Source organism: Nothobranchius furzeri, chromosome 9 (genome assembly GCF_043380555.1).
Source record: "Nothobranchius furzeri strain GRZ-AD chromosome 9, NfurGRZ-RIMD1, whole genome shotgun sequence".
NCBI lineage: Eukaryota > Metazoa > Chordata > Actinopteri > Cyprinodontiformes > Nothobranchiidae > Nothobranchius > Nothobranchius furzeri.
The window spans coordinates 46,170,860-46,198,206 of NC_091749.1; the positions used below are offsets into that span (position 1 = coordinate 46,170,860).

Below are 27,347 nucleotides of genomic sequence, written 5' to 3' on the forward strand. Positions count from 1 at the left end.
TATTTGGTTTTAAAACAGCAGTTTTCTAGTAAAAAGTGGCTTTTCTCAGCAAAGCTTCTAAAAAGGCTCTTTTTTCTAAATCTGAACCTCTGACGTAACCAAAGGGAGTTCGAAGCTAGGCGCTGCCTCAGCTCAGTGTGGAGAGTGGCTAGTTTTAGGGTAGAGAGTTCATTTTATCCAGTCAGTGTGTGTTTACTAGTGTTGGATTGTGTTCATTTTAATAAGATTAGATAAGAACAACTTTAATAAACTATAGTGTGTGAAGGCCAGGCGATAGAGATCATCTTTTTTTTCTGACACCAAGTACCGCAGCAATGTCCTAATGTTGTGATTCTCACACATATTGCAATAAAACCTTCTCATTCTGAAAAGTAGCATGTAAAGTGAAAACAGAAAGGGGCCAATAATGGACCCTTGAGAAACTCCATTTAAACGTATGTAGGCAAAATATTTGCTGAAGCTCAGCTTGCCTCTTTCTTTTCTGGCTTGCTGGTTTCTTTAAACAAAAAGTCACCGTTTCCTTTTCATTTCTGCAGAAAACGAGCTGCATCCAAATCCTCCAATGGCTCCCACAAATACAAAGGTAACGCCAAGGACCTGAAGCCACCAGATCTTTGGATTCACCATGAGAGGCTGGAACTGAAACCTATGGACAAGTCGCCAGAGCCCAACCCTGTCATGACTGAAACGCCCATCCTGCGCACCTCACAGGACATCACGCCAGCTGACAGTGGACTGGAAAGCAACCCCCACCTGCAACAAAGACGCAACTCCTACCGTGGTCAGTCTTACCCAAAGGAAAGACCTAAAAAGTTGTTGTTTAGGAAAATAAATCAAAGTGAAATGTCACCCTTGCAGCCTGCGCGCTTGTGCATAATAACACCGAGCATACGTCTTGAGTTTTTCTGGCACACAGGAAATAGGATTTTTTACACACTGACCAAGGAGGGAGTTTGATATTTTGACAGGAAATTAGATCATACCTGCAGGTTTGCATTTAGGACCCTGTCTGTCCTGGAGAATTTAAGAGGGTGGCTTCATGCCACTCATCACCTTGTCTTTGTCTCTGGTTGCCATGCAAAACATTTCATGCTTTCCATACATATGAAGAATGCTTATTCCATGTCATAATGCTGCAAACGTGCGTCAATCGATACGACCTTCTGCAAGTTGAAGTACGGTAGATTTTTTTTAATTATTGAGCCAGAGCATTTGTTTAAATGCATTAAAACTGCTCTAGGATAATGATGGATCACCGAGAAGGAAGAACTTTATAAGAGCAGCCCTCTGATTGGCTGGTTTCCACCATACCTTTTAGGCCACGAATCAGAAGACAGCATGTCCACACTAGCAGGCCGTCGAGGGATGAGACCTAAAATGATGATGCCTTTTGACGCGCAGCCACCCCAGCGTAAGTGTGTGTGTGTGATTTTATTGCAGTCTAGATGTAGTGAGTAGCTCTATATTAAAACATTTAGGAATCAAAGCACAAAGCTTCCATTTCATGCTTTTCATAAAATGTTCATATGATTTGTTTTGTGACTTCATTGCTTTCAGAGTTCATTTACTGTGTGACAGTCGGATAATAATCAAGTGTGTTTAAGGCAGCATGCTGAGTGTGTGTGAGCAGGCGTACGTGTGTGTGTCTTACTGGCAAAACATCCATTTATTGTTATTTGAGCTGGTTAAACATCTCATCCTGTGTGTGTGTATCCATTTCCATTCACAGCTGTGATTAGTGCTCACCCCATCCATTCGCTCGATAACCATCACCACCATTATCACATGGGCAGCCTGGCATCACCGACACGCAGCTACCTCTACCACCAGGGCAGCGGGCATTCACGCCCGCACGCCTGCACCACCCCCATCTCCCATCTAGACAGGGTGGACTCCTCAGGTGAGACAGTGCCACTTACTGGACAGTAGGAAGAACACTCAGGGCTTGTCTGAGCTGATAATTATTCTCTCATTGACAGGGCTGCCAACTTTTGAATATTTCAAAGAGTGAGACGGGGTCATGGGGTTGGGAGTGGACAATTTGCCGACCGTTTAGGGGTGTTTATTAATATTGAGACTTTTTGTGCTCTACATTTTATTTATTTTTCCACTCTGTATGGAAAAGGGTCAGAGCCACTGACAAGAAAAGGAAGAGAATTCTTGCTTTTTCTCAGAATTCTATCTATCTATCTATCATCTATCTATCTATCTATCTATCTCTATCTATTTATCTATCTTCTGTCTGTCTGTCTGCCTGCCTGCCTGCCTGTCTGTCTGTCTGTCTGTCTGCAGTAAGGAGTTACCGCTACATGTCACAAATGTCACACAGGAAGTTTTAATTATAATTAATGTAAATGTTTTTAAATCCCATCTAGGGGTGGGCAATATCATGTCATAATATTACCAGTTATTATTTCCTGCCAAGAAAAAATCTATCATTTAAGCTAACTTCATTGATGTAGTTGCATCCACTAAACAGAGGATTTTGTTCATGTGGGTCATTAGCATGAAGTTGTTGAAGTTATCAAAGCAAACATGGCTGCAATCAGTTTTACTGCAATCTGTGTCTCTAAGTGTGTGTGCTGCAGCTGCTGCTGTAATGAGTGGATGTCCCCACTGTGGGACTAATACCATTTACTCTATTCTATATTAATTCATATCAGCCAGTAGGAAGAAAAAAAACATTTCAGGAATGTTGGCCTTTCCAGGCTTCCCTACAAGTAACCTGGTTATAGAGGAGGGGTTTGTCTCACAAACAGGAAAAGCACACTGGTGAAGCAGTCAATCACCACGTCAGGGTGAGGGAACATGTGAGTGAGTCACCACGGTAGAAAGCCCAGCTGCTGTGTGCGAGCGATCTGTGGCTGATGAGTAAAAAAAAAAGAAACTTTGGGGACTGAAGCTCCGTCAACACCGGCTGGCAACGCGGCTGCATTTCTAAATAAAGCATGTCATTTTGGCGGCACGCGCAGCCGCAGCTCACGGTTCTGGGAGAACCGGGCATGCCCGTCCCATCTACAGCAGGTGGCGCTCACCGCTCCGCCCATCTCACAACCAGAGCAGACAAAAGCACATTGGCTTGGATTATACAGATGGGATTCTGTGTGAAATAACGCCAGTTAAATTATTAAAGAGCAAGTAACGCCTAAAATGACTTATTTTTGTTGATAACCTGTATAGATGAGTGTCTAATGGTGCTGTACACTTGTTTAGTCATTAATGTGGCAGTTTAGTGCAACTTACTTTAAATGTAATATTTCAGCCCAAAACCATAATAATATCTCCATCTTCAGGTCTACCACGGCCTCAGTGCCGCTCTCTCGGTCCGCCAGGCGACGCCTCTTTCAGAAGCGTTTTCCTAACAGGAGCTGTGGATGAAATACGTTTCCACCCATGCTTTAAGTGTTGTTTGTGTGCTTGTTGTTCAGTAGCCAATGCTATAATTAATATAATCTGGTTTTTTTTTTAATAAGCCCTACACACTGTGTGTGACGCGCGTTTGGGGAGCGCAGGCGCTGGTTTAGCGTGAAATATTGGAGGTGTGGCGTGAGAGCGTGTGAAGAAGGTCAAATGTGTGCGTCTCACGCTCAGTGCATGAGAGTTGGCAGCCCTGCATTGATTTGCCGTTGGCTTATTCGTGTGCATCTGCCGCCATCTTGTTACATCCATGTTTCAGTTTTGTCACATAGATTTCATCCTGATCACTTTGTCTTTAATTAATACTTTCCTCTTACTCTTTTGTTACGCATTCAAGGCTTTTCTACCGTGTTACATTTAAATCTTGTAATGATTTAAACTTTGCAGTGAGTTTAGTGCTCTACATTTTATTTTCTTGGAGAAAAAGAGAAAAAAAATGTTTCTTGAATGATTTGTTTGCTAACAAGTGAGCAAGTTCCTGCCTAATAATTAAAAAAATTGCTTGATTTAACACATTTTTTTTATTTTTTATAATTATAAAGTCTTGGGATTTTTGCATGCATCAGATGTATGATATGCAATAAACAAATTAAATTCATTAATGGTCAGAGTTGAAAAGGATTAAATGTCAGACAAAAACATCTGGTTGATTTTGATCACAAGGGTGGTAAATTAGATCAGTGGTTCAAGTTTCAATGATTTCTCACAAATCTTTCACTATAGACGATGTTATCAGTTTTATTTTCTGCCCACGGTGTATTCGGGAACAACTCAGCTGTGGAAAGACCATTAGTGTTCCAGCTGATGTGAGGATAATGAAGCAGCTTTACCGCGTTCCATCGGCTTCATTATCTTCTGAATTTAGGACCTAAAACATTAAAACACTAAACACTAAATAATAGATGCATCTAACTTCTCCACGCTAGGTAAATGGGCCTGAAAGTACAATTTATATGAGTGTAGAAAAAGCAGCAAGTGACTGTTTTTTATTAACCAAATCATCATATTTGTAACTGTATTTATTCATTTAATCTGGATAATGTAGATTTGAAGTCAATGCATGTAATTTGGTGATTCTGTTCCGAGTCGGCCATTAAATGCCTTAGCGGGAAAACAAAACTGTAATATATTCAGATTTGAGAAGCAGAAACAAATGAATAATAATTTGACAAACAGCTTTAGAAGTGTGTTAATTGACATTCTGTAGATCTGGTAAATAATTGTCTGACCAAACTTCTCAGCCCTTTTAGAGAGAAAATAGAAGCCTTTTGTAAACTCTGTGTAGGAGGATTAGCAAATCCATCTGTGATACGTTATTTCACAAACGTGCGTTTACTGTGTTTAAATCCACCCAATCTTGTGCATCGTCTCCAGAGTCTGTGAGGAACACCCCCAGTTCTGAGCCCCTCCCTCCACCCACCGTCTCCTCCCAAGCCTCCTGCCCTTCCGAGATCCTGGCTGACCCCGAGGGCAGCTACCACGGCTCCACCACCACCGAGGAGGAACCCAGCTACTCCAGCAACCTTCCCCCCCTCCGCTCAGCCCACCCGCACTCCCACGCCCACCCACTCAAGAGCTTTGCCGTACCTGCCATCCCAGCCTCTGGCCATCCATCATACGAGTCCCCCGCCCTGCCCAGCACGCCCCTGCTCGCTCAGACCGGTGAGCGCTCCCATCCGGCATGCACACACACACACACACACAGCTGAGGTAGAAAAAACACAACTTGGATTTGTTTAAACTCAAAACAAAAGCTGTCTAATCAAGTCTGATATATTTTTATACAGTTTAATTCATCATTGTTGGAACAAAATGTCTCAACCCCTTAGAAGGGAAATCATGTGAAATGGCTAAATTACAATTTTTGTGAACTTTTGCAGGAAGGCGATTAATCTTTTTAATTGAATCCTTCACCCTAAGCATGCAGGGCAGCTATTGATAATTAGACAAACACAGTTATGTGAAAAAATATATTTATTATATGCTTTTTTTGTTCATAAATTTCTTTAGAAGGGGTCTTGATCAGTGTTGGGCATCTTATGTTTAACAAGTCCTTCGTTTTTGTTACAAATTACTTTTTCCAAAAAGTAATTGAGTTGGTAACTCAGAGTTGGTAACTCAAGAAACTGTGACATGTGAACGCAGTTATGTTGTAAAATATCTGTAACATCAAAGCTATTCTTAACCTGAATGATTTTTATGATCTAGAAAGAACATTTCAGATATTCAGCAGAAATGTTCTCATGGCTATCTGGATTGTTGATGTCTACTAGGAACAATAGAAGTATAGATGTCTGGAATACAAATCCAGTCTAATAAATGTTAAAAAGGCCACCTGAGGTGTTTAGGGATTCTGAGATTTATCAAACATAATGCCTACTAGTGCAGTTGTCGTTATGGATATCCTTAATTATAATTTCTATAGTAACAACATAGCCGTTCATGTCTTCATTAGCAGTTTTGCCTAATAAGAATACAATTATTACTAGGATAAATTAAATTATTGCTATATAAAATAGGAATTACAGGAATGTCCAATTGTTGCTTAGATGTTAAAATGGCTTGCCACTCCCAGCCTGTCCTGTTTTCTCTCATCTCCTCACCTTTCTGAACTGCTGTTTGTTTTTCTATTCTTATTTACAGATTTGTCCTCACCAATATTTACAGGTTCATCACGTTAATGTAATAATTGTCCCAGGCATTTTGCGCACGCCACTTCCCTTCCTGCTTTCACAGTGATCGGAAGCACGCTGTGTGTGTGTGTGTGTGTGTGTGTGTGTGTGTGTGTGTGTGTGTGTGTGTGTGTGTGTGTGTGTGTGTGTGTGTGTGTGTGTGTGTCGTCCAAGAAGAAGCCGGCTCTGTCCGATTCTCAAGCCATTTTGTGCACGACTGACGCTTCGCTGCTGTGCTTCATTCAACCACATTGTAGTAATGCGCCACTTTCCATGCCCAGCAACGGTAACAGTGTTGCATCAATGGGAAAAGTAATTCATTAGATTGCTCCGTTACTTAAAAAAGAATGCTGTTGGTAACGCCGCTATACTTAAACGTTACTCCCAACCCTGGTCTTGATATGTTGGTTTTTGAGATCTTGTAGCCTAGTTATGTTATCAGACAGGTTCTGTTTGAAGAAATTATCCACAGTTAGTTCATGTTTTAACAAGGAGGGCGGTTACGTTTTCCACGTAGGAACAGGTTTGTTTTGTAACTCCAGTGTTTCCTCAACATAGGCTCAGGTGTGGCACTGTGCCACGGCTGAAATTTCTAGGGAAAAAACTGAACTCTTTAAATTTACAGTGTGTATTTTCCCTGGCAATAGGGGGCAGTACGTACCTAAATAAGTGCAAGCAAGCAGTATTTCTGTGTAAGACCTTACCAACGGATGGCCATTAGGGTCAAAAGTCCCTGGGAGCACAGCCTCCAGCAAAATGACAAGCACATCAGACTCCCTTTCATCACTGGCCATGAGTGAAGAGACAACATTTATGAATGATGAAAGTTTTGGAACTGCTTGATACGAATCAGTAACTGCATTTTGTCCTCATGGGTTCCTGTAGAAGGAAGCATGGCGTTTAATATGGCGTTGCCCAGAGACGTAGACCTGCTCCCATGTATTTTAGACCAGATTTTTATGGTTATATGTTGCAAAGTCATCTTTTCAATCAATCAATCAATCAGCTTTTATTTGTATAGCGCTTTCCATCATCCTCAAGGGGGACCCAAAGTGCTGAGTACAGCACAAATAAAACATAGAATCAAGACACCAAGACTAAGATCAAAAAGAAAAAAATCTATAAAAGCAAACAAAAATTAAAAACTATTAAAACCAGTTAAAAATCTAATTAGGTGAAAAGCCAGACAATAAAAAAAAGAGTCTTTAGGCGAGTCTTAAAAGCAGCCAAAAATGGAGACGGCTTAATGTTAAGAGGTAACTTTTTCCAGAGGGACGGTGCTAAAACAGAAAATGCCCTATCCCCACATGTCCTGGACCTGGAGCGGGGAACAGTCAGCAGGAACTGATCCACAGAGCACAATGACCTTGAGGGTACATGTCATTTTAACAGATCCCCAAGGCTTGGAGGAGCACTGCCCTGAAAAAAACTGATAGACAAATAAAAGGAGTTTATACTGTGCCCTATAGGAAACCGGAAGCCAATGGAGCGTTGCCAGAACAGGACTAATGTGGTCTCATTCCTTAGACCCCGTCAGAAACCTGGCAGCACTGTTCTGCACCAGTTGCAGATGTCGAACAGCAGTCGGACACAACCCAGCATACAGAGTTACAGTAGTCCAGCCTTGATATCACAAAGGCATGGAGTACTCATTTCAAGTAGGTCCCTGACAGCAACGGCTTAATTTTAGCTAGGCGACGCAAATGAAAAAAGCAAGAACGTGCCACCAGGTTGAAATGAGCGTCAAATTTTAATCCAGAGTCAATCCTAACCCCAACGCTAGTGACAACTGGTTTCTGGCATGGTGAGAGAATATCCAGGTCAGATACAATGCCACGATCTGACCTAGATCTCAGGTGTTAGATAACAGCTGGGCGTCATTTAATTCATTTTCAACAACATTTTGATGGATATTTCCAGAGATTAACAATAAAAACTACACATTGTCCCTTTAACCACAATAAACAAAATCATTTGAAATAAGCATTAAGTGACAAAAGAGCAGAATTGGAGTAAATCTCTGATTGAGATAACATGTTTTTTACTTCACTAAAAGGACAAGTGAGTGAGTCCTGCTGTGACATCACAGAAGGGATAGCTCAGCCACTGCCTTACTACAAATCTTTGGTACAATTCTTCATCTCCCAGGTCCTCCCACCCACCCTCATGTTGTGAAAACAGCCTCCATTGGAACGCTAGGAAGAACACGCTCACCGATGATCGTCACCGTACCCAACGCCCCCGATGTTCCAGAGACGAGCAAGATGCTGGAGGATGTAGACAGCGTGAGTATAGCGCCCCTCGCTGACAAAACGGTAGTATTGTAGTCTTCAAGTTGTCCTCTTTTTAAATGTTTCTACATTACACGATCAAAGTAAAGGAGGTTTGTTCTTTTCTTTGAGGACTGGATAAATCTTTTACATTCAGCTGAAGTTTTTCTAACCACGTTTTCCCGTTTGTTCTTTTCTCTTTTTTTGTTTGTTCCAACTTCAAACTCACTTTAAATACATTTTTGCGATGCCGGCTGCTTCTTTCATGTCTTGAATCATTTAATGTTTTGTTAATGAATCCCATGTCTGGAATGACTTTTTTTTTACCGTTTAACCTTCGCGGCCCTCCTCTGATTGGCTCCTACCTGCTTCTCTTTCAATCCAACATTAATTTCTAACAATTTGCTTTTATCTGCTGCCTCCTCCCGTTTTTATGATGCTTCAGTTTCTTTGACCCAGCTCACCCAAATGTCTCCTCCTGTCTGCCAAGATAGATCCCTGACTGACCCTTTTCCTTCCTCTATCCTTTCTCTCTTCCTTCCTCCCAGGTGCTTGCTTCCCTCCCCCACTGCCCCTCCCCCGCTCCTCGCAGTAACCCTGTTCCTCTCCCTCAGAGCTACGAGCCCGACGAGCTGACCGAGGAGATGGCCCACCTGGAGGGCCTGATGAAGGACCTGAACGCTATCACAACAGCGCCGTGAGCATGGGGACGCGTCGTCTCTGTCGTGTCCATACACACCTACAGTCAAACACACACACCCAAACAAAACCCCTCCGGAGCCAGAGGCCACTGGACACAAATTGTGCTTCTTGTGCCCCAAGGAAACTCAGACACTTCGCCCCCACAGAGAAAAAGAAACAGACCCTCCAGACTGACACCTATGAACTTCTTTCGACTCACCTTACTCAGTCTCAGGAAGGGGATTGCCATGAGGACGGAAGAAAAGTCAGACTCTTCATCTTTCTACGAAGAACCAATCTCAGAGACAATGAACTTCTAGCTTTTAACCAGAAGATTGTGAATTTTGTTTTTTCCTCAGCAAAAAAAATAAAAAATTTAAATCTGGCTGTTGTGCCAAACTACTCGAACAAGACGATCGATTCAAGTCAAAAGGAGGAAGTCCAACAATCTGCTGGTTTTGATGGCGGTGCTTGTGCAGCGCCGGCTACAACAGTGTTTGTTTGATTAGTGTTTTCTTTGTGCGTTTTGTATATCTATTGGGCCGTTTCAGTGAAGTGAGCATTGGATGTCAGCCTCCCTCCTTTTACAAACGTACACTATTATTATTATTAATATTATTATTATTATTATTGATTTTACCCTCTCATGTCATATATTGTGCCATGATTTTTTATTTTCTATGTTATTATATTTTTTTACACACATATCCTTATGAACATGTACATATGTTTTGTTTTGAAGCTGCCTCGTTCTTTTTGATGTTTCCCACTTGTTTCATTATGATTGCTTTGGATTAGAAGCTCAGTTTCCACGTCAGCAGGGGGAGCGGAGCCCGTCGGGGTTCTACCCAACCTACTTTCCCAGCATCTCGTTGTTCCACTTTGTACATTAAATGGCTTTCAGCCTGTCTGTTAGTTGTGGGAGCTCCGTTTTAAAAGCCCTACCAACGTGTTTGCATGTTGGACCATGGAGAAAACCGCGGCGAGCCGTGACTCGCTTCCGTGGAAGCTTCTGTGTCGTTCTGTGGAGTGGTATCTCCTCGCAGGTCAGGGTAACCTCGGACTCAGGGCGCTGACACCCCCTCACACACTTCTGCTCAAAGAAGAAACCAATCAGCTGCAGGTTATCTTTTCTATGGCGCGTTGTGTGTGTGTGTGTGTTTTCAATAAAACTAAAAACGTTTTGGTTTCAGAAGGAGGTTCTGATGGAGCATGTGGCCAGCTGATTGTCTCATCAAACTCCACAACGTGGTTCTTCTACAAATCTTATACAATGCAAAGATGTTGGCCTTTTAAAAGGGACTCCCAGATTTTTTTTACCTAGTAGGTTTTGTATGAAGAAAAGAAAGACAGAAGCTTTTTCTGAGCACAAATCTGCTGTAAAAAGGAGAAAAAAGAAGTCCGACACTAGTTTTGCATTACCCTCTTACCCAAAGAATTTTTGTCATTTCCAATCAAAGTCATTTCCTCTACTTTTGTGAATACCATGTTTTGCATAAATGTGCATCATCATGAATGTCTGTATAACTGTAAGAGATTTTAACTTTGGAGACAAACAAGGAATAAGTTCTGGAGGAAAACGATTCAAAGCAAAAGGAAGAAGGGCGGGGCTCCTTTTGGGAAAGATCTGTTGAGTTGTAAACAGCTGAACCTGTATTGCACTTTTTCACAATTTTTGGAAAGTACATTTCTTACATATCTTGTGTTTTAAATATCAGAAGCTGTTTGTGTAACGTAGTGTCCTAGATGAGCAGCAGGCAGCTGGTCTTGTTTTTATTTTTATGATTTTTATTTTATTTTGCTTCAGAGATGTTATGAATCGAGCAGCTGCGTTGTTTTACCCGGCGTCTCATGATCGAGGAATTCTGTTGTTCTGCTTGTTCATGTACAGAGCTTTCTTTGCTTTCTGTAGGAGAAAAAAATTCTGTGGCTTTTTAAAAAAAAATGTTGGAAAAATGTCTGGGAAAAAATGTTTTTTATTGGTGCTCCTATACATTGTGTATACAAACTATTATGAATACTAACGAAGTAAAGGTTTCTTGTCTTTTTTTCCCCATCCAACACCAACGAGATGCTAAATAGAAACGGCTTTAAATGCATAAACTGCATTAAACAGTTTAGGTTCTAATTGTAACATTGAACTCAACATTTTACAGTTGCATCTAAATGAATGTTGTCATGGATGCCACTGAAAACTAGAGCGTGGTCAAACATTTGACAAAACCTATGTTTTTACCATTGGGTTAGAAACTAAACATAACTAGCGATGGCTTTACTTTAACAAAACTACAAGGTATTTCCTCTTCAGTTGCTGGGTCTGTAACTTTTCCAGCTTCCTTTTGCAGATTTATTCACACACATACGATGCAAACAGGACCAACTTCACCCCACCTCCCAAAAAAATTTAAGAACTTCATATATTTTTAGGCAATCAGTAAATCTGTTAACACTAGCAAAAGGGATTATCTGGTTTTCTTCATATCTTCCAGGTAAGTCAGACGATGCTAAACTCCATTACATTAGTACTTCTACAGTAAGATTGTAATTTTCAAAGATTATTTTGTCTTTCAAAAATTCATAAATCACTGACCGTTTAGTTTTCTTGTGTAAAAGTATAACTCGTGTAAGTATAAACATTATTAGGAGTGAACAAAACATGAAGGAATGTGGCGGTTTGTGATGGATTGTTAGAATAAATTGTTGAAGTTGATCTCCATAATGGAAGTTAGCATAACCATGTTTGAGTTTTCTGGGTTATGTTACAGAATGATGCAACTGTACAGCTACGAAACTTGCAGAAAAAAAGCCAAACTATACAAACAAGGAGAAAAGCAATTCCCAAACAGTTTCTTAAAGACTAAAATGAAGTTTTATATTCTTTCCACAACAGTTTATTGTGAAATTTTATATTTTTTTAACTTTCTATTTTGGTTTCATTCAAACCAAAGGCGGACTCTAAGGCACAATCTTATAAATAAAAGGTGTCGCATTTTTTTCCATTTAACGTTTCTGTCTAATCTGTACTCACGTCTCAAAATTGGAATAATTAAAGGTACATGATGTAAAAATTGAGTAGAAAGGACATCCTGTGGTAAAATTTGGTTACTGCAACCACTTTAAACAACTCAAGGTTTTTGCAAATTACAATTACCTCGCAGGAGACATAGCAACCCCACACTCACTGATGGTTAACAGTAGTTGCAACCCTCCTTCCTTTGTTTTGAAAGGAGAAAAAGTGACAATTGCTGCAGCCAGCTGGATATGAAATATGTTTCAGTATCGACTTCCTCCCAAAATGACTGACATTAGACTCTTGAGATGTTCTCACATACTGCACCTTTCTGTACCGTACCAAACATGAGGCTGCATTGAGACATTGTGGCCAGCAGGGTGCGCTGCAGGCGTTCTTTATCTCTTTTTCGTCACTTCCGTTCGGGACGTCTCCCACAACAATGTCGGCCAGCTTGAATCGCAAGCCACCTCTGTTCCCCGAAACAGAAGAGCCAGAACCCGACATGGCAGACGAAGACAGCGACGAGGGAGAGGACATCTTCGTTAGTAATGTACGTTTTCAGCTCTGGCATGTTTAGTTTATTGGAGAAAATATATTCTCTGAGCGAAGCAGATCCTGGAAGATCACCTCTATCTGATCTGACCTGTATTTTTATGGCATCTAAAATAGCTGTAGTTGTTGGAGGATTGGTTTTTCATTAAATAAACGATTAAACAAACTTATTTAGTTGTAACCACCCATTTGGAGCCGTTTAAAGTCTTTGATAGAAAGTTTCAGGTTTTGTTTCGAGCTTATCGGCCTGCCCTGGTGGTTAGAAATAAAATTTAAGGCCGTTTCTTTAATTCTTAAGTTTTTTCTTGAATCCTTTCAGCTTTTTCTTTAACCATCCGCCTTATATCTGTATCTTCCCTGCCGCCATTTTCGCGGCTTATCTTGTCAACAACCCTGTTCTCAGAGTAAACCGGAGTCCGTCAGTAGAGGAGTGTCTCAGCCGGAGCGGGTTCCTGAGGAGCCGGAAGATCTGTTCAGTGAAGAGCGGTGTAGATCTACCAAAGCCAACGGAGTTCACCCCGATGATGACACCGACCTGTTCGCAGGTCAGGACACACCTGTTGGTTTACTCAGATAAATGTTTTTTTCCCAGCAATGTGTAAAATATGTTACAAAATAATACATTAAGTGGCAACATACAATAAACATTTAAATGTATTACGGTAACTTTTGGAAATTATAAAAACATTACAGTCAGCTGCAGTAATCAATCTCCTAGCAGCTGGTTACTGGTGTAAACACTTCTAGTCCAAAGACAAACTAAGGTAACTCATTCTTTCCACTTTCAGAAATACCCAGTGATGCCTTCAACCATTCCTGCTTTTTTCAGCAACAAGCCATCTAGTAGTAAATGGCTTGTGTTTGACATAGAGTCCCAGGCTCCCCCAGTACAACCAGTACTGATCATGTGGGTCTGCCAAGGTGGACGTTACAGGAGTGTTGAAAGAATAGCAAAAGTGGTGACTATGTTTATTTTTGCTAGTTTAGCCTGGCTCCTACTAGTTCAAGCCCAGTTCACTTGGCGCAAGAGTCGGTGCACCTAGGTGGGGCTCAGAGAGAGCAGTAGTTTCAGGATTTTAGTGTTAACTTCTTTACAAACATTAGCTTACGTTTACCCTGCTGCTGTGTTCAGTTCACTCATTTGATTAAATTGTCGAATTAGTAAGAATTCACTAGATTCAAAACATTATGTGATAATTCATTTTACGCTGGAGCTGATTTTAAAAAAAAAACCTATAAAAATGTCCTGATCCCTAGCAGTACTCATAACAGTGAATCTCATCATGCATCAGATAAATAACATAGTTTACACACACACACACACACACACATTTACCTGGTGAAAAGTGTTTTATGCAAATCCACAAGGGCTGCTAGTTCATTTGACTGACTGCTGCCATCCATCTGAGTTATTTGGTATAAAGGAATTGAGTTTACACTCTTGTCTGTTAGTGCAGCCACCAGCAAAGCTAGCTGTTACCATTTAATGGTACAACCCACAAAAAAGTGATTTAAAGAGGCATTTTGGAAGTTTGACAGCCAAAACATGTATAGAAATAATAAATTTCTTCTTCATACATTCTCCTGCAATGCCAAGGTGGACGTTACGGGAGTGTTGAAAGAATAGCAAAAGTGGTGGCTATATATATTTTTGCTAGTTTAGCCTGGCTCCTACTAGTTCAAGCCCAGTTCACTTGATAAAGGTCCTGTAGAATGAGCCCTGGCATTTTTACTGTGATAGCCTGTTTTTCTGTAAAATCACAGAAAAAGAGATGCTCGGGTCGAGCAGGCTGCTTCATGCGCGTTCACGCTCAGGCATCGCCCGTAGCATTTGCTATCCGTAGCTTTAGCAGCAGAGAGTGAGGTAGAGCCAACTCAGCGACTTTGTCGCTGTTCCTAACGCCTAGTGATGAACCTAGCTACATTTCTGAGGACCCTTAGCTACTTTCTTCTAGATATTTCCTGCAAATTAGCAACAAAATAGCCATTTTTGCTCCTAACTGTTCTTTGAACGTTGTTCTAGCTGTAATTAAGGATATAAATATTACAGATGCCAAAGACATCAATGATGCTGTAGCTCACCTGGTTAAACGTTGGACTCTTGTGCAGTATACCTGGGTTTGATTCTGGGTGTGAACATAATTTATTTAGAATTTATTTTTTACATTAATGGTATATTTTTTTACAATAAGATGCCCAAATTTTTATTTGACACTCGCCGAACGGCATTGAATTCACAGAGAAAAAAGATGTGGGTTCAACTTTCATTTTGGAACAATTTTTCAAGCAAGGGAAGGGCATGATGTGAGCATGCAGGAGGACTGACCCATCATAAACCTTTGTCAGCTGTGCTGAAGAGAAAGGTACAGAACCAAATTATTTGATTAATTAGCTGCACGTTCTCCTGTCCTCTGTCCTCCGGGCCACACACACACACACACGGGACTGTCTCAGCTGTTATTTTCGTTAAGGAGTGTGCACGTACCGCATGTGCACCACGTGCACGAGTCTACTATTGAAGCTGCCGTTACGCTTTTGGCCTGAGGGGCAATCACGAGCATAAAAATTCGAAACTCCGTGAAGTCCCTTTAAGGCTACAAACTAGCATGGTTTGAAGTTTCACATTTTTTATAAATAGTTCCTTTGACGTCCATCATGGTGAAAGAGGCGTTCTCACGAGCAGCATGACATCACATGTAAAGGGCAGATATTCCAATTGAGCAAACTGCATCAATCCAAGCCCCATGAAACAGAACTAGAGCTTTAATGCAATTGAACATGTTTTATAGTTATTTTCAGAACAATGCATGAGCTAACAAAAAAGTAAATGCAAAAAACTTAGTAATTATTTCGAATTCGTGCATAAATGTCTGTGCTGTTCTGTTATGGTTTGTTTCCGTTCCCCAGAGGCACGCACAGATTTCAACTCAGACAAATCCAGCAGCTCTGCTCAAAAGGAGCTCTCTGACACTCCATCCACTTCCTCCTTCTCTCGGACACCTGCAGCCCTCCATTCCACCTCCTTGGAGCAGGTATAAACCATGTCTGAGCTCCGCTTGTTTGGAGTCTGTAAACTAACAAAAGGCCATATGCCACAGACCCCCATTTTGATGCTTCCTAGCTTTTTAGCCTGCTGAATCGCTTTTGCGTCACGTTCATGTCAAGGAACGTTTGTGTATTCAATGGCGATTTCACTCAATCACTACAAGAGTAATCCCCCTGAAATTGATGAGGTAGAGAACAACGAGGATGTATCTGTTACAGTGCAGGAAGTCCAGGACATTGTGATGAAGCTGAAGGATAATAAGTCATGGGGGCATGATAAGATATCAGCAGAGCATTTAAAGTTTGCGAGCAGGAAACTTTAATTGCTGTTGGCCATTTGTTTTACAGGGTTTTTAATTCACTGTGTTTTACCACAGTCTATGCTGTCAGTTGTCTTTGTTCCTATTATAAAGAATAAAACTGGCAGAATAAACAGTAAAGATAACTACCGGCCCGTTGCTTTGGCCAGTACTCTGTCTAAGGTCCTGGAGAGGGCCATTTTGATGAGACTAGAGGAATTTGTATTTACATCAGATCATCAATTTGGATTAAAATCGAATTTAGGTACAGACAGGTGTATTTTTGCCTTAAAGGAAATTCTGGATGTGTACAGCAGGCACAACACGACCATATTTGCGTTTCATTGATGCTTCTAAAGTATTTGATCGTGTTAATCACGAAAAGTTGTTTTTAAAACTGCTCAACAGGAATGTACCTAAATATCTGGCGAGGATTTTGGTATATTGGTACGGCCACCAGTCCATGGTTGTCAAATAGGGGAATTCAGTGTCCCTTCCTTTTACTGTTTGTAATCGTGTACGACAGTGCAGTCTTCTGTCTCCTTGTCTTTTTAATGTGTACATGGATGACCTGTCCAGGCTGCTGAGTGAATGCAGGACTGGCTGCCAGGGTGGGAATGTTGTCTTGAATCATTTGATGTAAGCAGATGATCTGGTAATCTTTTGTCCATGCAGTGCTGGTCTGCAACTATTGTTAAGGATTTGCTCACAATATGGTCACGACTTTGACATAAAATTCAATGCAATGAAAAGTACCATCATGATTGTGAGGACTAAAGAGGATGGTAAACTAATTTTCCCAGAGTTCCACTTAACTGACAATATTATTCAGGTCCGGGATGAAGTTAAATAATTGGGGCACTACATCTCTGCTGACCTGTCGGATGATCGAGACATTTATAGACAGTGCTGCTTGCAGTATGCACAAGCTAATATGCTTATTCGGAAATTTTCTAGGTGTCCCATTTCTGTCAAGCTGGCACTTTTCAAAGCGTTTTGTACGCCTATGTACACTGAACATCTGTGGAGGAATTACAGGAGAAGAAGTCTGTACAAACTTCAGGTGGTGTACAGTGATGGGTTGAGGCTGCTGCTGAAGGTACCTCGCTGGAGCAGTGCCAGCCAGTTATTCATGTACGCTGGTATTCCCACTTGTACTGCTACCCTTCGCAATCTAATGTACAGATGTATGTGTCGGCTGATGGTCTCTGGAAATGGTATCATCTCTATCTTGTCCACAACGACACGAAGCATGACTCGTTTCTATTCTAACCGTTGGAATCACTGGCGTTGTTGCCTGTATGTTTGACTGATCTTGTCGGTTTGTATTGCTGTTGGTTGTAATTTTATTGTATTAACTTGCTTTATTGTTCTTAATGTGTTTTTATTTTCTTGCCATTTTTAAACTGTTTTTTTAATCCTCTAATCTTTATTGTTTATGAATTTGTCTATTTATACTGTTCACTGTGTTATTCTCCCCATTATGGACCTTAAAGGCCTGGAATAAAGTTTGATGATGACTACAGAACCCTCACAGGATAACAGTCAACAGTGTACAAAGGATAATCCAGGCCTCATATAAGATGCCGAAATAAAAATAAAAAATGTAGTTTTTAAATTATGTGTCCAGCTACATTCATTACTATAAGTTAGCAAGCTTTTGTTTTGGGAGGCTAAATGTGATACATGCTAGCTGTTTACTAGCCAAAGGTAGCACAGTGTGGGAGCAGTGCTAACAACGTTATAATTTCAGAAACAAAAAAAGACTAGTTTTGCTTCCACACTGTGCTACTTTTGGCTAGTAAACAGCTAGCATGTGTCATCATTGAGCAACCCAAAGCAAAACAAAGTTTGTTAGCTTACCCTCATAGTTGTGAATTTAAGTAGAAACGGTTAAAAACTTGGTGAGACTTTGATTTGGGCATCTTAGATGTGTCCTGGATTATCCTTTGTACATTTTTGATCAATATAATCTGCAGGTCCTGCAGCGATCGCATAAAAAATGCCATAGAGAAGAGAACATAGCGGTTTCTGTAACCCTGAAGTGATTCAGCTGGCTAAAAACAAGGAAGCATCAAACTGTGGGTTCGTAACCCAAGTGTGTCTTTCTGGTTGCCGTGTGACTGCTAATTTTATTTCTGCCAAATGCTTTAATTGGCTCCGATGTGATTTTTGTTCACTGCAGTTAGAGGAAGAAGAAGCCAAGAGTAGTTTTGACGTGGATGTTGCCGTCACCAACCCAGAGAAAGTCGGTCAGTTCAGTGAAACAATCCCACTTCCTTCTGCAATTTTGTTTTGATTTTAAGATACTTTGACTCACAGATGAAGTTACAACTCATCATATCATCCATGTTTCTTTAAATATTAATTTATTTGGAACTCTTGTTTTCTTTGTTTGATGTTTCTGTCCTCCCAGGAGATGGCATGAATGCATATATGGCCTACAAGGTGTCCACCAGGGTCTGTATTTAAGCTTGTGTTTTTTATTCATGGCTCTTGTTCTGGATCATTCTCATCTTTTCACGTCTTTATTTTTTTCCTCCACCAGAGCTCTTTGTCCATGTTTAAAAGTAAGGCCTTCACTGTGAGGAGGCGCTTCAGTGACTTCCTGGGTCTCTATGAGAAACTCTCAGTGAAGCAATCGCTGCATGGCTGCATCATTCCTCCACCACCTGAGAAAAGTGTTGTAGGTAGGTGAGCAGCTGTGGTTCTAAGCATTTGCTTATTTGTATGTTTTTTTAATTAATACCCTTAAAAAATCTTTTTGCTTGGTTGTCTTTTTGTTCTTTAACAGGAATGACCAAGATGAAGGTGGGGATGGACGACCCATCATCAGTGGAGTTTTTGGAGAGAAGAAGAGCAGCTCTGGAGAGGTGAAGTTTCATCTATGTTTTTGACAAAGTGGCTACATTACTGAAATTGACTCACATTTTAAATAGTCATATGTGTGCCTCTAAAACAATTAACTTTTGGAGTTAACCCCATTCAAGATGCTTTTCATAGCTAATCAGACACAAAAATATCCATAACTCGGTTTTACGGATGTTCAGCTAAAATTTGTTGTGTTGGCTGACCATGAAACATCCATGCAATCAGACCGCACAAAATCTCAAAGAATGCTGTGAGTTTGCTCATATTCGATTATCTTCCTTCGTTTCTCATCCTTTGAGGATTTAAAACTGTGGCATGAAAGGTTGGTGATAGGTGCCAATAGTCTTCTAAGCGGGAATGTGCTTTTCTCTCCGTGTTTAGCGTAAATGTGTCCGTTTAGAAATATTAGTTGCTCACTTCATCCTTTCACTACATTTCTTTGTCCAGATTCCTTCAGAGAGTCGTGTCTCACCCACTTTTACTACAAGATCCTGATGTCCGTGAATTTTTGGAAAGAGACGATGTGAGTGCTTTGAGTTTAGAAAGGATTGTTTGCAGAAGTGTTCCATATGCTGAGGCATGCTTAACGCTGCGTTTTAGTTGTGCATTTGTTCAGTTATTTATCACCAAAGTCATTTAAGTGCTAATGTCTTCATTTTGTTGGGCTTTTTTCAGCTACCAAGAGCAGTAAACACTCAGACGCTCAGTGGAGCGGGCTTCCTCAAAATGATCACCAAGGCGTCTGATGCCGTCAGCAAGATGACCATTAAGATGAATGAGTCGGACACTGTAAGAGGATCAGGGTGGAGTCAGTTGGTCGAATCAAATGATGCAAGCAAATAAAATTACAACAGTCTTGAAAGATGCATATATTACTGTGAACTACTTATCAGTAAACGGTGCAACTGTTTTACGTTCATTTTCCGTGTTTGCCTTTGCACACATGGTCCGGATTTGGGAAAAAGTCGTCTCACAGAATTCAGTATTATGGATGAACTACTATAGTACCAAAAATGTGAACGGTTGTCCAAAATTAGGACTGGTTAGTGCAGAACAATAAAACGGTGGCGTCACTTCCCACTCCGTTTATCCGCGGGCAGCAGAGGACGTTGTCACCCCCTGCTGCTGCTCTCCCCTCTCCGATGATGCAGTCCCGTACACGATCCAATGTGTAAACCCCATCGTCTCTGTTCATGGTCCCTCCCCCCCCCCCCCCCGAGGGGAGAGCGGGCAGCAGAGGCCGACAACGTCCTCTGCTGCCCGCGGATAAACGGAGTGGGAAGTGACGCCAGCGTCAGCTCTGAGGAAGTTTGCAGCCGCGGATAAAACTGCCAGCAAGCAAGGTAAAAAGAAACCTTTTCTGTGTTTTAAAAAAACCAAAAATGGAATTAGAAATCAGACGCGGCAAGAACGTACCAAAGATGTTTAAATAAAACGGTTCATCGCTGTAAATCGTTGAGCATGAATTTGAGGACATGTATTTCTAACGTTTGAAAGTGGTGGAATTTGAAATGAGGTGATTGAAACTAACAAACTGGTTGTAGCGCATTAACTTTTATGAGATGAGTGAAAACATTTTTACTGTTTAAATACTGTTCATTTATATGTGAAATCACCAGTGCTGGAAAATGTTTGAATTTAATAAACATTTAAAAACTAGAATATCCTCATGAAACCAGTTGATGATTATATTTATGAATCTGATTGTGTCCACTACATTCAGGCCTTTGAAACATAATGGAATAGTTTGATTATTGTGGGTTTTTTTTTTGTTGTTTTATTATAAAGTTCTATTTTTCTCTGTCTCAGTGGTTTGAGGACAAGTTCCAAGAGGTGGAGGCTGAGGAGCAGCAGCTGAGGAAGCTTCATGTGGTTGTCGACTCCCTTGTCAATCACAGGAAGGGTGAGCCGCAAGTTTTTCTAATTAAATTATTCCCTCTGGTGGGAGGGGGAGCTCAAACCAGCAGAGTTGGCTGAAACAAGTAGTCTATATATATTTTGTGTTTGCTCTTTCAACAACAGAGCTTTGTGTAAACACGGCCATATTTGCCAAAAGTATGGCCATGCTGGGGAACTCTGAGGACAGCACGGCTTTGTCACGGGCGCTCTCCCAGCTGGCCGAGGTGGAGGACAAGATGGAGCAGCTGCATCAGGAGCAGGCAGCCAGTGACTTCTTCATCTTTGCAGAGCTGCTTGCTGACTACATACGTCTGCTGGCTGCTGTGCGGGTAAGTCGTTTTTACTTACAGGAGTGTAAGGATTATAACTCTTATAACTAAGTAGAGGCTGACATTCACAGGGGTGTTTTGACCAGCGTGTGCGTTCGTGGCAACGGTGGCAGGAGGCTCAGAGCACACTTCAGAAAAAGAGAGAGGCCGAAGCCAAGCTGCTGTGGGCGAACAAACCCGACAAACTGCAGCAGGCCAAGGAAGAGATCACTGAGGTAATGGACATAATGGCTGCAGCTTAACAGGAAAGATGCTGTTTATTTTGTTCCATTGCAGGTTTGTCTTGTGCACAACATCGTTACCTTTTTGCTCTTCTGGAGCTCCTGCTGTGGGGGGCGGGCTGTAGGTTGCATCATCTCAGCGACAAAGGCTCTTTCTCTCCTAAAACAGGAGCAGTCTCAGTTTTAACTGTGCTGTAACACAAGTGGTAAGTCAGGGTGGAGCACCAAGGGCAGCATTCACACAGCAACTCTTCTCTCGCTCAACTACAACTTCTTAATTGTTCATATAAACCACACAGCCTTCTGTTTTCAGCTCCTACCCAGCATGCAGTGCTCCCTTAAAGTGACAAACGTCTCGTGTGACAACAGTGGGAAGTGGAACAGAATATTGGTGCTTGAATTCACCACAATGTTTATTTGGTCTCACAATGGTCTCATTTTTATGAGAGAAGTGTTGAATGTGTTTTGGTGATTTCATATTGGCGTTATTTTACTTTTCAATTTTTTATGGTGGAAATTTAAAATGTCTGAATGATTTTTACTGGAGTTCCTAGAAGCCTGAGTAAGTGGGCACAGTCTATCCCACTGAGACCTAGTGCAACATGTCTGCTGTAGTAAATGTGACTAGAAGCTGCTGCTGGACTAAATATCGTCAACTAGTAGGGGTGTAACAATGTCCAAATGTCATGATACAATATTGTCACAATGTGATTTTTATGGCGATATTGTGGGGAGGCTCGTAATAAAAAGGCTCACATCATAAAGTGCTTTGACTGGTCATTGGTACATTTGTCATTAATTTTATTATCATTATGACATTTTGAACAGCCTGAAAAGCCATTGCTAAAGTGCAAAATTCAGGACCATGGTCTACATAGTTTACTTTGCTATGCGCCAGTGGAGTAGACTGAAAAGTGTTATTTTTACCTCAAGACATACTGTTCAATACTGTGACAAGGCCACGGCGATATGGTGGTACTTTTACTACAACGATATTGCGATATTGCCAATATTCTTACACCCCTATAAAATAGTATAAAGAGTTATATTATGAAATCTTAATGACTTGTTAGACTATGTCAAGTCTTAACCCATGTACATCTTTTGCTATGTCCTCAGTGGGAGGCGAGAGTTACTCAGTACGAGAGAGATTTCGACAGGGTTGGGATGGCCGTGCGCAAGGAGGTTCTCAGATTTGAGGTATTTTAAATCTTCTTACACCACTTTGGATCTGATCAGATTTTTATTTTCCTCTCCACTCATCTTAAAAAGCTCCTGTAAAATAAGAGAGAGGAGCGTGTTTTTACTGTGGTTGTATATTTGTCTGGCATTTCCAAGACCGGTCCGGTCTTTGTAGCGTCGGCCCGTCCGTGCGCGGCCAGGTTTTGTTCACATATCCTTCTCAGGAACGCGGGTGTCTCTGAGCATGTGGGTGGGGCTAAAGGCACACAGAGAAGTCTGTGGTGTTTTCCTTTGTTAGTAAACAAAGGTGGCCGTGAGCAGTGTTGTTTTTGGAGACTCCAATATGAAGCACACAGCTTCCTACTCTCTCACTGCGTGCACATTAAACGCCATTACATGTGAAAACTCTCAGGATGTAATAAGGCCGGAGGCCAACAGCCATTCTCTTTTGTACAGAATTGTTGTTTAATTATGACATGTGGCAGGTTGCACCATCTCTCATTAATAAACACTGCCAGGCTCCCACCTTTGCGCTTACCGCTTAGCTCCGCGCTCCTGTCGGCCCATGTGAGTTGAAACCCATCCAGGAAAACCTCAGTCTGCTATGAGCTCAGAAACAACCTAATTACCTCTATCTGAGCATGTCTGAAGGTAAGCCCAAGTCTAAATTGTCCAAAGTGGATGCTAAAGTCGTTTTAAATGACCACCGTTGCTGAGCAGACACCATCTTTGTAGTTTTTCTCCATCACATCTCTGATGCTAACCCTGCCCAACATCATTGAGCACTGATTAGCTGGACATTGAATAGTTTGGGCCAACGGTAGATCTGTTGAGCTACAATGAAGCGTGGCTAGACCGACCTGGAGAGTAAAATCTTTGTGCTTCTGCTAAGGTTTGTTTAGATTTCTTGGCTAAGTCTTTGTAACTCACAATTTGAAAAACCTTTAAGGACATTTTTGTGGAGTTGGAAGTTCCGAGTCTGAAGATGTGCATCTTTATTGCAAGAGAAGAGTTTTAGCCTCGTCAGTGTTGTGGTCCATGGATGTGTAAGCCAACACCGTCTGTATCAGATGCTTTGGAATTTTGCAAAGGCATTAATGTTCCTCCAAGGATTTCTCTCTGACCTTGTCAATCCTCAGATATCTTCTGTAGCACCCCCATGAGACTAGCATTAGTGGCTTTTCTAACAGCCTTGACCAGATGACTGTATTTATATGTCCTACAGAAAAATAAAATCTGGTGTACTACACACCAATGTACCTTTTAAGGGTTTGCATGATCGCTGCAATAAAGGTCACAAACCAAAAGTGATCTGACGCCACCGTGTACGTCTTGATACTGCAGTTCCTGCTGGTTTTGCCCTCAGAGTGATATTCTTGTGAATGTAGAAGAATTTGACGTTCTGCTGAAAGCATTTCCACGGCTGGCTTTTCCATTGCCAACAATCTGGAGACATGACGAGACTTTTGTCTTTGCAGAAAGAAAAAACCAAGGACTTCAAGAGTCAAATCGTCAAATATTTGGAGGCAATGCTGCAGTCTCAGCAACGGGTAGGTCACTGCATCATGAATTATATTCAGCTCGTAGAAGCACAGTAAATGGAATATTTACTCAATATTTTTAAACTAATTTAACTGAGTTTGTGTTGTTTATTTACTTCCAGCTTATAAAGTTCTGGGAAGCATTCCTGCCTGAGGCAAAGGCAATAGCTTGATGAAGTGGGAGACTTTTTTTTATATGAAGACCCCCCAACCACCACCACCACCCACCCACCCAACTGCCTTTTTGAACATTTTTGCCTCTTCAGCAGGAGCTGAGAGGATAATTTTGCAACATGCAAAGAAGAAAAACATCCATCCATTTTTCTCTTTAGTCTTTCTTTCACTCGTTAACTTGTACAGAACATTGAATAAGCTGCCACATTTACAAAACACGTCTGAAATAATTCATTGTTTATATTTTTGATTGGAAAACATTGGTAAAAACCAAGCTTCCAGCTGAAATGAATAGTATGTGTCAAACATGTGGTTTTGTTTGCCTAAACCAGCATATTTAAACATGTTATACTACGGTACTCCACTTAGTATCTCTGTCTATAGTTTACATTGGAAGATCTGCAAGTCATTCCGCTCTGACAGCTGTTTAATAGATGCACATCTGAGTCTTTTTTTTAATGCACTAAAAAGAATTGCACATATATAAAAGTTTTCCTTTCCTTTTTTAATCTAAAGATCAATATTAACAACTGGAGTTATTTAGGAGAAGTATTAGAAAACTTCTACAGTTTATAACTCGATGCATTTGAATATTAGAAATGCCGTCAAATGCAAATGTAACCGATTCCCAGAGCAGACTTGTTACAATATGAAAGTTACAGCGGAAAATGTGATCTCCTTTTCTAGGTGTTTTCCATGATATATTTACTAAAATTACATTTATTGTTTTGACTTTGAAAACATTTTTAAGTTACTGCATTTATTAAATCAGAGGATGAATCCCAGAAAAGACAAAGAAGTTTAAATAAATCACACAAATACTGTTGGAAATAATTTGTAATCACATGTTTTTGTTTGTTTTCTGGATAATGTAGTTTAGCATCGAGTCAAAAACTAACATCCAATCAAGTGGTATGGCCCCTTATTTCAACATTTGGAGGGAGTAGATCATCCATATTTACGTGAGAATGTGCTTTATTTTTGTAACCACTTTACATTAGCAAACGTGTTTTTCTAAAGATTCTGTGCAGGCAGATGTTAAAAAAATAAATGTTTGAAGCTTTGATGTCTCCTTTCTTGCATTATGGTGTTTCCTGTTAAGATTTAAATCATTTGGTAGTTTTCCATTTTTTTAAAACACTTAACGTCCCAAAGTCATCATCACACACTGGTGAAATTCCATCTCAGCGTTTGATCCATCCCCATTTGGAGCGGTGAGCTGCAGCAGTGGCCACGCTCTGGAACTATTTGGCGGTTTAACCTCCCAATCCAACCCCTTAAAGCTGAGAGTCGAGCGGTGAGGCATTGGGTCCCATTTTAAAAGTCTTTGGTATGACCCGACAGTGGATTTGAACCCCGATCTCCCCATTCCAGGGCAGACACTCTACCACTGAGAAGGTCTGGGCTTAAAAACTAATGGGCCATTCCCATCTGTACCGGGTCGGACCGGGCCGGGTAGCCCCAGTCGGCCCCAGCCTGGCCCGGTTGATTCCACACATCCGTGCCTTAAGCCCATGTGGGCTGATTCCACCCACCAATCAGAGGCTTGCTCTAATGGAAGGTGTGAATTTGCTGTCAGCAGTGGGTGTGTTGGCCCTGGTCGGCCCGAAGCAGACCCCCTCGAGAAGAGGGCTGAGAATGAGCCTTGGTTGGCCCGGAAAAATACCAGGCCACCCAGATATGTAAACAACCTACGCTACCCGGCCCGGGCCGACCTGGTACAGATGGGAATGGCCAATGTGTGTGACGTAAATCAGGGTGGATTTGGAGGCAGGTGTACCAGTCTGAGGTTTATATTCATGTTAATCTCAGCTTCAAGCTATCCCATGGAGGACTTCAACTAAAAGACAGAGAGACCAGATCTGTGCCATGTCTCAGTTTAGGCTCCATTAGTGTTTAATGGTTTTAGTGGTTTTAGTTTGAACTGTTTTAGATGGGAAAAAGCCATAGTGCTTTGTAGGCTTTTAAAACATACAAGGGACCAGAGTGCTGGCTCCCTCTCAGCTCCAAACCTTTTGTGAGTATGGTCTGTGGACCTGTTGTGATATGTTTGAGAGCTTTTTAGATGTCCGTTTTAATTGAGAACCCCCACTTTAAACATATAACCACTTGCCTTTTTAACACTGTTATTTATTGAACTTTTAGACGTGAAGCTTTGTGTCATTAAAGTCCTTATTTATAATAAAATGTGTTTGTTATAAATCTGCACACGCCTCTGTGTTACGATGCGTCCTTCATTTTAAACACCAAACATGATCGTAACACAGTTGGTTTTAACACAAGTTATTTAAAAAAAAACAAGCACATACTATTTCAAATAAGTACAGCTTCAAAAACTACAAATCTCGTCTAGTCACCCATTGTACTTAAGGGGAACCAAGAACCTTCACATTTCTAAGTTTAAGTTACTTTTGAAGAAAAAAGAAATGCACTTAGGCTATTTTGATCATTAGTATTCCAAATGATTTGCCTATTAGCTGTTTAGTTTTTTTTTCCCTCAAAATGCATCATGTCTGTGACACCAGTTTGATCTCTACTGCGTTATTGGTACTTTCCTCAAAAACCTGCTGTTTTGAACCTAATTAGTCTTCCAATCTCTGCAATCCTGCAATTACCATTGTTATGTAACTTTATAAAAACATTTAATAGAAATATCTATTTATAACATTAGCAAACAAATACTTTGATCCAAATCATTTTCAGATCAGGTCTGCTAAATGATCTTTTTGTTTTGTTTTTGTTAAATAGGCTCAGCCAATCATCTGTCCCTTTATTTGGTCCACTTATTCTACTCCTACAACTAACTTCATGTCCTCTTTCATCACATCCCTTTTGGGTTTCCTTTCAGCCTCTTGTCTGGTGGCTCCATCCTCAGCATCCTTCTACCTATGTAATCATTGTCTCTCCTCTGGACATGTCCGAACCACCTTAGGCTGTCCACTCTCACTTTATCTCCATAACATCTAACATGAGCTGTCCCTCTAATGTCCTCATTCCTGATCCCATCCATCCTTGTCAATCCCAAAGAGAACCTCAACATCTTGAGCTCTGCAACCTCCAGTTCTGTCTCCTGTCTTTTCCTTATGGATACTAACTCAGAATCACATCATCGCTGGTCTCAGACTACTATTCACCCTAATTCTTTCAGGCAGACGATGGAGCTGCCTCAAAGACCAGACAA

The 27,347-nt window shown here is 41.0% G+C and overlaps 2 protein-coding genes across 13 annotated transcripts in view; both read left to right on the forward strand.

Annotated features, from left to right (window-relative positions):
- The window catches only part of neo1a (neogenin 1a), a 230,457-nt gene extending 221,166 nt beyond the window's left edge, over positions 1-9,291 (forward strand). For 4 of the 10 annotated variants that reach the window (XM_015953635.3, XM_015953637.3, XM_015953638.3 and 1 more), the window contains 6 exons: positions 537-781; positions 1,319-1,411; positions 1,730-1,900; positions 4,792-5,079; positions 8,238-8,374; positions 8,908-9,291. In XM_015953635.3, coding sequence (XP_015809121.3) covers positions 537-781; positions 1,319-1,411; positions 1,730-1,900; positions 4,792-5,079; positions 8,238-8,374; positions 8,908-9,060 — 1,087 coding nt within the window. In that variant the 3' untranslated portion in view covers positions 9,061-9,291. Of the gene's footprint in view, positions 1-536; positions 782-1,318; positions 1,412-1,729; positions 1,901-4,791; positions 5,080-8,237; positions 8,375-8,804 lie in introns of all 10 variants that reach the window. The other 6 variants (XM_015953639.3, XM_015953645.3, XM_015953641.3 and 3 more) reach the window with 5 other exon arrangements.
- A 3,153-nt stretch (positions 9,292-12,444) lies between these two features.
- Positions 12,445-24,472, forward strand: LOC107381774 (sorting nexin-1). Of its 3 annotated transcripts, XM_015953646.3 has the most exons (15): positions 12,445-12,603; positions 13,009-13,150; positions 15,513-15,637; positions 18,135-18,201; positions 18,366-18,409; positions 18,498-18,639; positions 18,744-18,822; positions 19,268-19,343; positions 19,496-19,609; positions 20,630-20,723; positions 20,843-21,048; positions 21,120-21,263; positions 22,389-22,469; positions 23,930-24,001; positions 24,115-24,472. In XM_015953646.3, exons 1-15 carry the CDS (start codon positions 12,493-12,495, stop codon positions 24,163-24,165), a joined length of 1,548 nt encoding a protein of 515 aa, XP_015809132.3. In that variant the 5' UTR covers positions 12,445-12,492; the 3' UTR covers positions 24,166-24,472. The 3 variants fall into 3 exon arrangements, with proteins under 3 accessions (XP_015809132.3, XP_054588235.2, XP_054588234.2); XM_054732260.2 differs by lacking the exons at positions 22,389-22,469; positions 23,930-24,001; positions 24,115-24,472 and adding exons at positions 21,325-21,475; positions 21,583-21,721; XM_054732259.2 differs by lacking the exons at positions 22,389-22,469; positions 23,930-24,001; positions 24,115-24,472 and adding an exon at positions 21,325-21,681.
- Positions 24,473-27,347: the final 2,875 nt, after the last annotated feature.